This window comes from Sceloporus undulatus, chromosome 5, assembly GCF_019175285.1.
Source record: "Sceloporus undulatus isolate JIND9_A2432 ecotype Alabama chromosome 5, SceUnd_v1.1, whole genome shotgun sequence".
NCBI lineage: Eukaryota > Metazoa > Chordata > Lepidosauria > Squamata > Phrynosomatidae > Sceloporus > Sceloporus undulatus.
The window spans coordinates 30,502,320-30,516,239 of NC_056526.1; the positions used below are offsets into that span (position 1 = coordinate 30,502,320).

The 13,920-nt window shown below is 46.4% G+C and overlaps 2 protein-coding genes across 3 annotated transcripts in view; one reads left to right on the forward strand and one right to left on the reverse strand.

Annotated features, from left to right (window-relative positions):
* The window catches only part of SYN3 (synapsin III), a 1,385,441-nt gene that overhangs the window by 133,353 nt on the left and 1,238,168 nt on the right, over nucleotides 1-13,920 (reverse strand). The gene's annotated exons all lie outside the window — the stretch shown is intronic.
* Nucleotides 9,607-13,920, forward strand: part of TIMP3 (TIMP metallopeptidase inhibitor 3) — a 46,635-nt gene continuing 42,321 nt past the window's right edge. The window contains exon 1 of the mRNA XM_042466649.1: nucleotides 9,607-10,082. Within this exon, the coding sequence (XP_042322583.1) occupies nucleotides 9,959-10,082 (124 nt within the window). The 5' untranslated portion in view covers nucleotides 9,607-9,958. The remainder of the gene's footprint in view (nucleotides 10,083-13,920) is intronic.

Consider the following 13,920-nt stretch of genomic DNA (forward strand, 5'->3'; position numbering starts at 1 on the left):
CCCTCCTCTGCATCCACCATCACCCACAGGGAGAGAAAGGCATTCCAGCTCTATCAGGCCTTGCCTGAAAGAAGAGCCCTCCCCTGCATCCACCATCATCCACAGGGAGAGAAAGGCAACCCTGCTGGTCCCAGAATTCTCCACAGGAAGAAAGGGCAAGAAAGTCCTCTGCTGCCTGAAAAGACCGTTCCTGCTGGTCCCAGAATTCTCCAGAGGATGAAAGGCAAGAAAGACCTCTGCTGCCTGAAAAGATTTTTCCTGTTTGCTTCGGACTTTTCCACAGGAAATAAGTGCAAGTAAGACTTTTTGCTCCCTCAAGTCCACCTCCTGCTTACCTTGGACTCTTCCTCAGCAAGCCTGAGTTGGCAATAGCCTCAAAGCCGCTTTACCACCTCAGAAAGAGAGCCAGCTACAGCTTTTCTTCTTTCTCTCCTGTTTCTGCCATTGTCTCACCTTCTCATGTTGATCATTAGGCAGCGAATCCTATCCTTCCCATGGCTCCCCACACTTCTCCTAACCTGATCGCCATTTGGCCTCTTCCTGTCTCCCTGCTTCCATTCCTCTGTTCACTCTGGAACTGCCGCTCTGCTGCCCCTAAAGCAGCAGCAATTCATGACCTTTTTCTCTCCAATTCCTTTAATCTCCTTGCTCTCACCAAAACCTGCCTCCCAGCCCAGATATTGCAACCCCCGCTGCCCTTTCTTTTGGTGGTCTCTCCTTCACCCATACAAGCTGCCTTGAGGGTCGAGGAGGAGGGGTTGGTATCTTGCTAACTCCTGCCAGTTCCAAGTTCTACCTCCCCCCCCAGCTATCATTTCTCTTCTTTTGAGTTTCATCCTATTAGACTCTTTTTTCCTCTACAGCTCCGGGTTGCAGTTATCTATCGCCCTCCTGGTTCTGCTACCCAGTTCCTCTCAGACTTCGAATCATGGCTGACTTTCTTCCTGTCAGATTCAGTCCCCACTTTGATCCTAGGTGACTTTAATGTCCACGTTGACGATTCCAATAACCCTACGTCTCACTTCAACTCTCTCCTAGCATCTTTTAGCCTCCAACCACACTCCAACTCTTCAACTCATTCTCACGGTCACTGTCTTGACCTAGTTCTTACTGCAAACTGTGTCATTTCTGACTACCTGGCACTTGACTTTCCACTATCTGATCATCATTTAATCTCCTTCGCTCTTACTTATATTCCACCTCCTCGCCATACTGTTCAACGCTATTTTCATGATCTTCAATCTGTCAACTCTAACCATCTTGGTCAGACCCTGGATTAATCTCTCTCTTCCCTAAATCTTGGGGATTCTGCTGATTCAGACTCTTTATTTAACTCCACTCTTTCCTCGACTCTTGACAGCTTTGCCCCTGTCTCTGTACGCACTTCTTCCTCTAAGACTAGGCCTCAGCCCTGGCTTACCCCCATCATTAAGTTTCTCCGGTCCTGCTCTAGAGCGGCCGAATGTCTTTGGAGAAAGTTCAAACAGTGGGCTGACTTTATTCATTACAAATTTGTTTTTTCATCCTTCTCATGCGCCCTCTCTATGGCAAAACAAAATTATTACAAATCATTGATCTCCGCCAATGAGAAGTGCCCACAGCGTTTGTTCTCCACCTTCAACACTTTGCTTAAACCTCCCTCTCCTCCTGTCTCTTCACCATTCTCTCATAATGACTTTGCTAATTATTTCCTCTCAAAGATTACCACTATCTGCTCTGAGATAGTCCCTCCCGATTATTCTTCTGCTCATAATCTTCTATCGCCCTCGCCTATAAAATTTTCTGTGTTTCCTCCTGCTTCTTTGGATGAACTCACTACACTTCTGAACTCTTCCAAACCTGCAACTTGTTCTCTTGATCCAATTCCTACTCATCTTCTGATCTCCATAGCTCCCTCTTTTCAGCCCTCGCTTCTCCATATCTTCAATCTCTCTCTCTCTACAGGCTCCTTTCCGTCGGACTTCAAACATGCTCTCATTTCCCCAATTCTGAAAAAAACTTCTCTTGACCCCTCCTCTTTGTCTAGCTATCATCCAATTTCTCTTCTTCCCTTTCTTTCTAAGGTTTTGGAACGGGTTGTTTATTCTCGCTGTCCTGAGTTTCTTGAAGCCAACTCCATTCTCGATCCCTTTCAGTCTAGTTTCCGCCCACGGCATTCTACTGAGACAGCTTTCACTAAGATCTCGAATAACCTTTTACGGGCCAAGGCTAATGGCCTTTACTCTGTTCTCATCCTTCTTGATTTGTCTGCAGCCTTTGACACCGTTGATCACTGTCTTCTAGTGGATATAGAAGGGAGTGGCGACCTTAAAAGCTGGGACTGAGGGCGGAGAAGGGGAAGGCGCCGGTGGGAGCGGCGACCTTAAAAGTTGGCCTGCTGGCTCCCCGGAAGATGCCTGCATCCACCGGGGAAAGTGCACACCCGTGCCCACGCGAGAGCACCACCTGAGCGCGGAGAAGGGGAAGGCGCCGGTGAGAGCAGCGACCTTACATCTGTCAGTCTTTTAATTAGCTCAAACATTTGACTATGACAGGATTTTCTGCTGAACTGGTAGAGAGTTTAAAATACAACAAAGGCACTACAGCTCCTTAATCCTATTCAGATGCCTCACAGGCTTTCTGGAACATAATTTATTAATGGGTAGCCAATACTGTTAATGTTACAGAAGTAACAGTAGTATAATCTTTATTTAACTTATGGTTCCATATAAGGGGATAAAATTAGGATTTGCTTTTCTTTCTATTGCCTTATCTATTGCCTTATATTAGTAGTTACCATGATGGCAAACCTACCAGGAATACAGCAATTAGGCAATAATGTAGAGGAGATTGCTGTTGTGAGGAAAGAGAATATTGATATTAATGTAAAGACAAATAGTGTCCAGGGAGCACCGATAAGAGTTGTGCGGGGCATGGGGAGATATAGCGTTAACAGTTTGAATAGAACATCTAGAGGAAGACGAGATCGATGCTTAATATCTATTCCGTCTTCCAGTCACCCTGTTAACCTGAAAGAACCGAGGATTGTCCCAAACATACCACAGACCCTTACCTTGCTCCTATGTAACGCTAGGTTGGTGAAAAATAAGTTGCATATTATATACGATCTATTAGACGACAATAATGCCGACCTAGCATGTATCACTGAAACCTGGCTGGGAGAGGATAGCGGTGTGACCTGGGCTAAAACTCTCTCAGATGGGTATATAGTGAAGGAGCAGGTCAGGGAAAGTGGGCGAGGGGGAGGAGTGGCTGTTGTCCATGAAAGTCACATCACCTTGACCAGGAACCCGGTTCTGAAACTGAGATACGTCGAGTGTATTTACCTGACCCTAAAGGCCAAGGACAGTCTGGGGATTCTGTTGGTCTACCGTCCACCCCATGGCCTAACAGATTCCCTGGCTGAGGTGACACAGCTGGTCTCGGAGCTGGTGTTGGAGTCCCCCAGGCTTTTTGTGCTGGGGGACCTCAACATCCCCTTTGGGGCCAGCTCACAAGAACTAAGCGGTGCAGCTCGGGAGTTCATGGCTTCCATGACTGCCATAGGCCTGTCCCAGTTGGTCCAGGGTCCAACACATTGTGCTGGTAATACCCCCGATGTGGTCTTTAGTATAGACCGAGAACATCTGTGGGCGGAGGTAAATGATATCTCCCCCCTGTCATGGACGGACCATTTTCTGCTCAAGGTTGGACTAAATGCCACTATCCAAAAACCCCTCGAGGGTGGAGGACCCATTACAATGGTCCGCCCTTGAAGGCTGATGGAAGCCAAAAGGTTCCAAGAAGCCCTAGAGGGAATTATGTTTGGGAATAATGACGACTCTGTCGAAACCCTGGTCAATAATTGGAATAAGAACCTTACCGGGGCAATAGACAGTATCGCTCCCAAGTGTCCTTACCAGCCTGCTCCAAATAGAAGATCTTGGTATACATTACAGCTATGCCAGATGAAGCAGGCTGCACAACGACTAGAGCACCACTGGAGGAAACACCAGCACATATCTGACAAGACACTCCATGAGAACATGTTATGTTCCTATGGAGTGGCAATCGATGCAGCAAAGAATTCATTCTGTGCTGCACGGATTCCATCGGCAGAGTCTCGCCCAGCAGAGCTGTTCAGGGTGGAATTAACTATATTGCCAGCTGCCCTGAACCCTTTACTAGAACCAACTAGAGCCTGCTGTGACGCTTTCAATGACTTTTTCGCTGATAAAATCTCTCAGATAAGAGCTGATCTTGATTCCAATTTTTTGACAGAATCATGTGAAGAGGCTTCCAGTGTCTCTGGAAGCAAGGTTATTCTGGATCACTTTGAGTTTGTGAATACCGAGGACGTGGACAAGCTCCTTCGTTATGTAAAAAGGACGACTTGTCCCCTCGACCCTTGCCCTTCGTGGTTGACCATTCAGGGAGGAGAAGTAATAAAATCTTCATTACTCACCATAATCAATACTTCTCTCTGAGAGAGAACATTTCCATCTGCCTTAAAACAAGCCATAGTAAAACCAATTTTGAAAAAACCTTCTCTGGACCCCTTGCAGATGAGTAATTACAGACCGGTCTCTTTATTACCATTTTTGGGCAAGGTGATTGAGAGGGCAGTCGCCTTTCAGCTCCAAGCTGTCTTGGATGAAGTCGATTATCTGGACCCATTTCAAACTGGCTTCAGAGCGGGACACGGAGTTGAGACTGCCATGGTCGCCTTAGTTGATGATCTCCGTCTGAGTATCGACAGGGGTAGCGTGTCCCTGCTGGTGAGGCTGGGGAACAGCAGCTCTCGTAAAAGAGAGCTAACATCAGGCGTCCCTAAAGGCGCCATTCTGTCCCCCATGCTATTTAACATTTACATGAAACCGCTGGGAGAGATCATCCGGAAGCATGGAGCTCGGTGTTATCAGTACACTGATGACACCCAGATCTATCTCTCCACGTCTCCGACTGACCCAGTGACTAAGGATGGCACCTCTCCTCTGGATGCCTGCCTGGGGTCAGTAATGGGCTGGATGAGGGAAAACAAACTCAAGCTGAATCCAGAGAAAACAGAGGTACTCATGATAGGTTCCCCAAGTCCTGACAGGGAAATTTGTCATCCAGTCCTGGATGGGGTCACGCTTCCCCTAAAGGACAAAGTTCGCAGTTTGGGAGTACTCTTGGACTCATCTCTACAGTTATCATCTCAAGTAGATGCGATGGCCAAGAGTGCTTGGTACCAGCTTCGGCTGATATGCCAACTGCGACCCTGCCTCGACCGAAAGGACCTTGAAACAGTAGTACATGCACTGGTAACCTTTCGATTAGATTTCTGTAATGCGCTCTACATGGGGCTACCTTTGTACCAGGTATGGAAGCTTCAGTTAGTTCAAAATGCTGCAGCCAGATTGGTCACTGGAACTTCTAGATCAGATCATATAACACCGGTATTAAGATCTCTCCACTGGCTGCCAATCAGCTTCTGGGCTCAATACAAAGTGTTGGTCATCACCTATAAAGCCCTACATGGCTTGGGCTCGTGTTACTTGAGGGAACGCCTCTCCCCATACAATCCGCCCCGCACTCTCAAAACTACTGGGAAATGCTTACTTGAATATCCTAAGACGAGATTGGCATCAACCCGCCAAAAACATTTTCATCTGTAGCTCCTATACTGGAACAAGCTCCCGGAGGAGATAAGGCTTAGTTCCTCTTTAGATGCCTTTAAGAAAGCCTTAAAGACCCATCTTTTCCGCTCAGCATATCCTTCTGATTCCCATTAGAAATTATTGTTTGTTGAAAGATGCTCTTTATGACTGACAGATGTTATTAATGTTCTTATTTGTGATTTTAAGGATGCTTCTTTAATTATATGCACTTACGGTTTTACATATTTTGTATTTGATGTATTGTACAATTGTATTTGATGGTATTGTGATCCGCTTTGATCACTGTGGAAAGGCGGTATATAAATAAAGTTTTATTATTATTATTATTTACTTTCTGACCTTGGGTTCTCTGACTCTGTTCTCGACTGGTTTAGATCTTATTTGTCAGACAGATCTTTTGCAGTGGTCACAGGTGGTCAGACTTCGCCCTCTGTTCCCTTATCTGTTGGCGTTCCCCAGGGCTCTGTTCTGGGTTCCCTTTTGTTTTCTCTCTACACACTGTCCTTAGGTAAAATCATTAGCTCTTTTGGTTTTTCCTACCATCTGTACGCCGATGACACCCAGTTGTATCTCTCCACCCCTGACCTTTCTCCAAGGCTTGAACAGCAAGTTTCGTCTTATCTCACAGCTGTCTCACAGTGGATGCGCCATCGACATTTGAAGCTCATGTCTTTCCTCCTAAGTCCACCCTTCAACACTCCTTTTCTGTCTCTGTAGACAACATTTCTATTCAACCAGTCCAGCAAGCCCGCAGTCTTGGTTTTATCTTTGATTCTTCTCTGTCGTGTATCCCTCAGATCCAGACCACAGCCAAGGCTTGTCGATTCTTTTTGTACAATATTGCCAAAATCCGACCATATCTTTCCACCTCTACTGCCAAGATTCTGGTCCATGCCCTAGTGATCTCACGACTTGATTACTGTAACATCCTCCTGGCTGGGCTTCCTCTTTCTCACCTCTGTCCTTTAATTTCTGTCCAGCATTCAGCTGCACGCATTATCACATCTGCCCACCTCTCTCCTGTGTTGGCATCCCTTCACTGGCTCCCTCTCCCTTTCTGCATTCAGTATAAGCTCCTGCTGTCAATGTTTAAAGCCCTCCATGGACTGGCCCCTCCTTACTTATCAGATCTTATTTCTCCCACCTTCCCACTCGGGCCCTTCGTTCTGGTAGTCAAGGTTGGCTGTCCCAGGCCAGGATTTTCTCTGCCCCATCTCAGATTCGCCCCTTTTCACTCGCTGCCCCTCACTCCTGGAACCTTCTTCCCCCGCGAGCAAGAGCCATCACTTCTTTAGCCAGCTTCAAAACGGAGTTGAAGACCATCCTGTTCAGAGAAGCGTTCCCAGGCATTGCATAATTGTCACTTGCTATTTGATGTTCTTTTGTTGCCTGTTTTATTGGACCATTTCCTGTATTGCTATGTATTTTATATGTATTATCCTACTAGAGTGGCAGGCTAGCTCCAACAGCCCTCCCTGTTGGAAGAAGATTAACCATCCATTAAGAAGCCAAGCCCTCCCTCCAGTCCATCAGCCTTGGTCCAGACCTCGGAGGTAGAGAAGAACTGCTGGACCTCATCCCCTTCCCCGCCACCACTCCCTTCTCCTTTTGTGTCATGTCTTTTTAGATTGTAAGCCTGAGGGCAGGGAACTGTCTAATTAAAAAGATTGTATGTACAGCGCTGTGTAAATTTACAGTGCTTTATAAATAAAGGATAATAATAATAATAATAATAATAATAATAATATGGGACTATGTTAAACAGATCTGGAAAGCCTTGCATTGCTTGCCTTTTTGCATTTGAGTCCAATGCAAGGTGCTAGTCAAAGAAATGCATCCTCCAACACCAACCAGCCCATGCGCTGAGAAAATCACAAGGTTCATTTCCCAAGTATCAGCATCAGATGCGACATACCAAGGCACACAACAGGAAGGCTTTTTGTTGTTTGTGTAGGGTGCCCCAATTGAAGAATGCCCTCTCTAGGCAGATTGGCACAGGCATTATTTTCATTCTGGCACCATTTTTATTTGCCCTGGCAAATAAATGATATCCCAATATGACTGGGATGAAGTGGCCAGCTGGTCTGACCAATTTTAAGAAGTTATTCCTGTCCCATTCACCTTCTTGTCTCCAAATTTTCCAGACAAAACAGTTCTCTTCTAGTTGAAGGGAGCATTATTCTGCTTAGATGTTTTCTCCTGGTGTTTCCTGGGTTTCTCATTCCATATCGTTCTCTATAGCTCTGCCTGACAAAGGGGTTTGTGATGTCACAAGGGATGTAAACACCCTAGATCTCAGAGGAAGTAACTTTTTCTACTGCAAAGTGAATTTAAATTGTATTTCTGGACTTTGGAAGACGTTTGTTTCCCAGAGCCACATGGCCAGGAGGAGGGCCCTGCCTGCAATGTATCCCGTCATAAAATCTAACCTCAGAACACTACCAACTTCATCTTGACAAAATGCAAGACTGACTAATCTTGTCATTTTTATCCTTTTCCTCTAGTGTGAGTTTTAACACCTTTGGCTGATGAAGAAGCCAGTGGGGTTTCAAAAGCTTGCATCTTTTATTTTATGGATTTTGATTGTATTAACACAGGATTGTAAGCCTGAGGGCAGGGAACCGTCTAACTAAAAGGATTGCATGTACAGCGCTGTGTAAATTTACAGCGCTTCATAAATAAAGGTTAATAATAATAATAATAATAAGGTACTGTATCACTATTTTGTGGATTTGGGATGTTATTGCAATGCAGATGACATTATTGCCAGCTAAAGCAGCAAGAACCCAGAACAATCACTGAGGAAATTAAAGAAGAAAGTGCCAAAGTAGGCTTAAGTGGATAGCATAGGTTTGCCTAAAGTTGGTCAATGTCCTTCGGAAGGAAAGGTTCTTAATATGAAGTGGGATGGGGAGAAGGGCCAGGAAGCATTTGCCAAAGTCCACCCTACCTATCCTTGAATCAGAAAGTAGTTTGGCATCAAAGCTTGGTATTGCATGAGCCACGAGAGGAGTGCTGTGGATCCTCTTCTCAATGTGTTTCATCCGTCGATACAGTAATTATACAAGTCACACTCTCTCAGGGGATGGGAAGGGCAAACCTCCTCTGAACCAACCTTGCCAAGAAAACCCCGATGGTAGGTTTGCCTTTGTGTTTCCATAATCTGGAAAGACTTGAATGCACACAACAACAACAACAGCAACAGGAATCCTAAGGCCATCATACTATGGGAGTTTGGGGGCAAGATTAATTCAGAGGTGGTTTGCCCTTGCCTTCCTGAGGCTGAGCTGGGAATTGAACCCTTGTCTCCAGTTCTCAACCCAGTAGGCCACGCTGTCTCCCCCCCCTCTCTCTGTGTACACACACACGTTTCTGCCATGTGTCTTCAAGACTTTTAGCTACCTGTGTGTGTGTGTGTGTCTAAACATACACACACAAAACACTACATACAAACTCACACATGTTGAAGGCCGTGTGCCTTCACGTCTCTTTTATCTACCTGTGTGTGTATACACACACACAAATGCCACATACTACTGCTGCTGCTGTGTGCCTTCAAGTCACTTCCGACTTATGGCGCCCCTATCCTGGGCATCAGTTGTTCCGAGTTGGTTTGCCCTTGCCTTCCCCTGAGGCTGAGAGAGTGTGACTTGTTGCCCAAGGTCACCCAGTGGGGCTGCCATGGCCGAGCGGGCCTTGAACCCTGGCCTCCAGAGAGCCCCAGCCTCCCCCTGCACCCTCTGCCTCTCCCCCATCGCTGACGGAGGGAAGGCCAAGGCACAGCGACCCTCCCTCCTCCTCAGATGGGAGCCCCAGGGCTTCCCTCTCCCTCTGGCCCGCCTTTCCCAGGGCCCCCAGGCGGCCGCCCTCCCGCCCTTTCCCAGCCCAGAGCCCCAGGGAGCCAGGCTTCGGCTTCCCTAGATGGCGCGGAAGGCCTGGCCAGGAGCCCGCCTCCTCCTCCCCGCCTGGCCGGGGCTTTTTTGGGAGCCCTGCCTTCCCCTCCTTTCCCCGGGGATGAGGTAATGCGGGGCTGGGATTGGTCCGAGGGGCGCCAGAGGGGCTATAACTCCCCGCAGCAGCAGCAGCAGCAGCAGCCCAGAAAGAGAAGAGAGGAGCGGAGCAGAGCAGAGCAGAGCAGAGCAGAGCAGAGCAGCAGCTGGGAAAGAAAGTGCAGCCAGACAGAGGGAGCCCGGGCAAAGAAGGAAAGGGGCTGAGGCGGATCGCTCCCGGGGCTCCTCCAGGAAGAGAAGGCTTGGAAAGAGCCGCTTTCCCTCTCTTTCTGTCTTTCTTTCTTTCTTTCTTTCTTCGGGGGCAGCATGGCCAGGTGGGTGCTGAGCCTCTTGGTGCTGCTCTGCAGCTGGAGCCTGAGCGACTTGTTGGTGGGCGCCTGCACTTGCGTCCCTGTCCACCCCCAGGATGCCTTCTGCAACTCCGACATTGGTAAGCCTCCTTCCCCCCGGCCTGGGCACAGGGCTCCCTTCCTTCCCCCTTGGCATGCCCTCCTCCTCCTCCTCCCCAAATCTCAGCCTCAAGCCTCTCTGGAGGGGTGTGGGGGGGTCTGCTTTCAAGCCCTTGGCAACTTCGTGGCAAGATTTCTCCAGAGGGGGTTCGCTCTTGCCTTCCCTTGAGGCTGAGAGGGTGTGACTTGCCCAAGGTCACCTAGTGGGTTTCCATGGCCAAGAGCCTGAATCCTGGGCTCCAGAATTCAAAGCTATAGCAGTGTTTAGTCTGTAGAAGCAGTAGGTAGAGAGATCTTGAGACTCACCAAAAGGAAGAAGTTGGCAGCGTGAGCTTTCCTAGACTAAAGTCTACTTCCCCAGATGCCTTTGGACTTGGAGGCAATGACTCTGAAGGCACACCAGCAGCATCACCAGTGACATAATTTTAGCAAAACACCCATTATAGAGTTTAGCACACTGGGGCTAATTTTGGCATTAAAGAGAGATTAAAGGGCATCGAAAACATCCCACAAATAAAGTGAAAATGGCGAGTGATTGCAAAAACGATTATTGCATGCAATTTCACAAATAAAGTGATGTCAAAAATGTATTGTCACTGAAATCCCAAAGGTAAAAAGATGCACGTTAGTGCTTCTTAGTGACCACTTTAACGGCAGGTTTTGTGCAATATTGTGTGAAATCTTTACACGCAATTACATGATTTTTCTGGGATATTCACAGGATAAGCTCCCAATCTCCTTCATGTGATATACCCCTATGTCACACAATACCTGTTAATCCCTGTGGATTGTGTTAACACCATTAAACAGGACTCTCTGTGTGACAGTGGTCTGAATGTTGGACTACAGTTCTGTAGCCCAGGGAGTTTCCATTGCTGAGCAGGGATCTGAACCCTGATCTCCAGAGTCATAGTCCAACACTCAAACCACTATCCTGCAGAGAGCCCTGTTTAAAGGTTTGTCTGTGTTATAGGATCCATAGGGGCTAGTGGTAATTGTGTGACATAATGGGCATTTCACTGAAAACTATGTCACTAGTGATGGTGGTGGTGATGATGGTGGTGTGCCTTCCAGTAATTTGCAGAGTTTATCCAGAGTTTTCTTGGCAAGGTTTGTTCAGAGGAGGTTTGTCATGGCTTTCCCCTGAGGCTGAGAGAGTGTGACTTGCCCCCAGTCACCTAGTGCGTTTCTATGGCTGAGCTGGGAACTGAACCCTGATCTCCAGAGTTGTAGTCTAACATTCAAACTACTATCATGCAGAGAGCCCTGTCCCATGGGCTAGCAGTGATTGTGTGATATAATGGTATTTCACTGAGAATTATGTCACTAGTGATGATGGTGGTGGTGTGCCTTCAAGTAATTGCCAACTTATGGTGATGCTATCCTAGATGGATTCGAACCCTTGCCAGCATGCTAGCTCTCAATTAACACCAACAAAAACATCACCAAGAAGTGAACAGACTTTCAGGTTCTTCATCATTTCTTGTTCAGGAAGGCAATTTATATCAGATTTCACAAAGATCAAGTCCCTCGTGCATCTCCATGTAATAGTGGCTGAGATTGTTGTTTGTTGTGTACCTTCAAGTTGTTTCTGACTTATGGCAACCCTTAGGTAGACCTATCCTAGAGTTTTCTTGGCAAAGTTTGTTCAGTGGAGGTTTGCCATTGCCTTCCCCTGAGGCCAAGAGAGCATGACTTACTCATGGCCACCTATTGGTTTCCATGGCAGAGTGGGGAATCAAACCCAGGTCTCCAGAGTCATAGTCGCAACACTCAAACCACTGCGCCACACTGGCTCTGGGTCAAGATGCTGCAAGTGCCAAATTTTCTCAAAGAGTCACTTTTCCCTTTGGGGAGACATACACTGGAACACACACTGGTGTTCACTGTTCACTGTCATTCTGGACTGGGGCGGGGGAGGCGAAAGCACACTGGACAAGACGCTCTGTTCATTCCATCTGTAGCACTGGGATGGTTTGTAGGGTAGTGAACCAGCAGTCGTAGTAAAATTCTAAGCAAGTGGTTCTCAATGTTTTCTATGCCCAGTGTGTGTGTGTGTGTGTGTGTGTGTGTTGTATGCCTTCGAGTTGGTTCTGACTTACGGTGACCCTATTATGGAGTTTTCTTGGCAAGATTGTGCAGAGGTTTGCTATTGCCTTCCCCGAGGCTGAGAGGCTGTGACTTGTCTGAGGTCACCCAGTGGGTTTCATGGTTGAGCTGGGAACTGAGCCCTGGTCTCCAGAGTGAGTCCATCACTCAGATCATTATGCCACACTGGCTCTATGCCCCTAGCAAATGCTTGATCAATGTTCACAAGTAATATCACATTTGAAGATGGAGAAATCTTATTTTCTAACTTTTGAAGCACAAGTCGAGGCCCATACAATACTGCGGGTGAACAAATTGAACTTTTTTTTAAACAAGCTTATAATGCAGTGCATAAAATTGAGCAATTAGATTCTGAGTTATTTAGGGTTAGGAACTTGCAACTTAAGGACACAAGCCATTCTGTGTTGCATCCCCTGAAATTTCATCTCACACCCCCCGGGGTTGTGGGCACCCCAGTTGGGCACCACTGTTCTAAGCCAAACCTCCTTTTCTCATTTCTCTTTGCTTTCTCACTTTTGTGCCCTCCTTCTTGGACACTTGTGAGTGACACTCAGTTCCAGTGGAGTCATATTTACTGCTATCGGGTAATAACAGGATGGGCTATTGTGTTACTGCTGAGTTTCTGGAAAACTTGCTTAAAATGTGGGGGTGGGGAGGCTAGTACTACTTTAACCCATACAAAAACAGTACCAGCCAGATGTTGATAGACTCCAATGCCATTAGCCACAGCCAGTATATCTCACTGGCAGGAGTGGTGGGTGTTGTCATCCAAAAACAACTGGCGTAAGGGGTGTGAGCAATAGTGAATAATTTACTCCCAAACCAAGAAATGCTGGATTTCAGCAGTGCCTGTTCGTAATCTCTTCCTATTTTCTCTCTCATGCAATTCTTTAAAATAGTAAAAAGTACTTTAAAAGCAAACCATAAAGGGAAAAAAAGTCTTTCAAAGCTTTTCTTTACAGCTGTTAGCTATGTGACTCTTTAATTCAGCTCTCAAGTCTTACTAGGTGCAGCTGTCAATTGAGTTGGCAGACTTTTGCTATGAAGTTTTTCCATGAACATACGTCTTTTTAAAAGCAGACAAGAAACAGAGTAAAAGTTATCTTGCTCTAGACTTGAAAATGAGCCTGTTCATAGCAATTAATCTCTGCTGCAGGTTCCTATATTGTTGGGTGTGAGTTCAGAGAGAGTATTACAGACCACAGACCTCCTTTCTCTGTGCATTTTCTTCTAGGTCTAAACCTTCAGAGGGGAAAAATATTCTTGCCTCATTTGACTAAATTCAAATTGCTCTTTTTTGTGTGATGTGTGGAGTTTTTTAATAAGTGATCCAACTGTTCACATTGCATCAGAAGTAGTGATGGACTCACAGTGCACTTCTTCTCTATTTGATTCAGTTGCTACTAACTGACCGCATAACACCCAGAGTTTGTTGACTGTCTAATGATCTACAACAACTGTTAAATAACTTCTTCTTATAGACATTTGCCAGACAATTGTGTGCTTGTCACCAGTTGATTTTTTTCCTGGTCTACTGCCTTGTTCTCTATTGTGATCATATTACTATTACTTGGGAAGAGGAAGTGTTGCTCATCTCAAGACTTCAGTGTGACCTGTGGTTTTGTGGTTACATATATAGTATAAACACATACTGTACTTGATGACAGGCAAAACTTATCCTCTCTACCTGGGTGTTTTTACATAGAGATA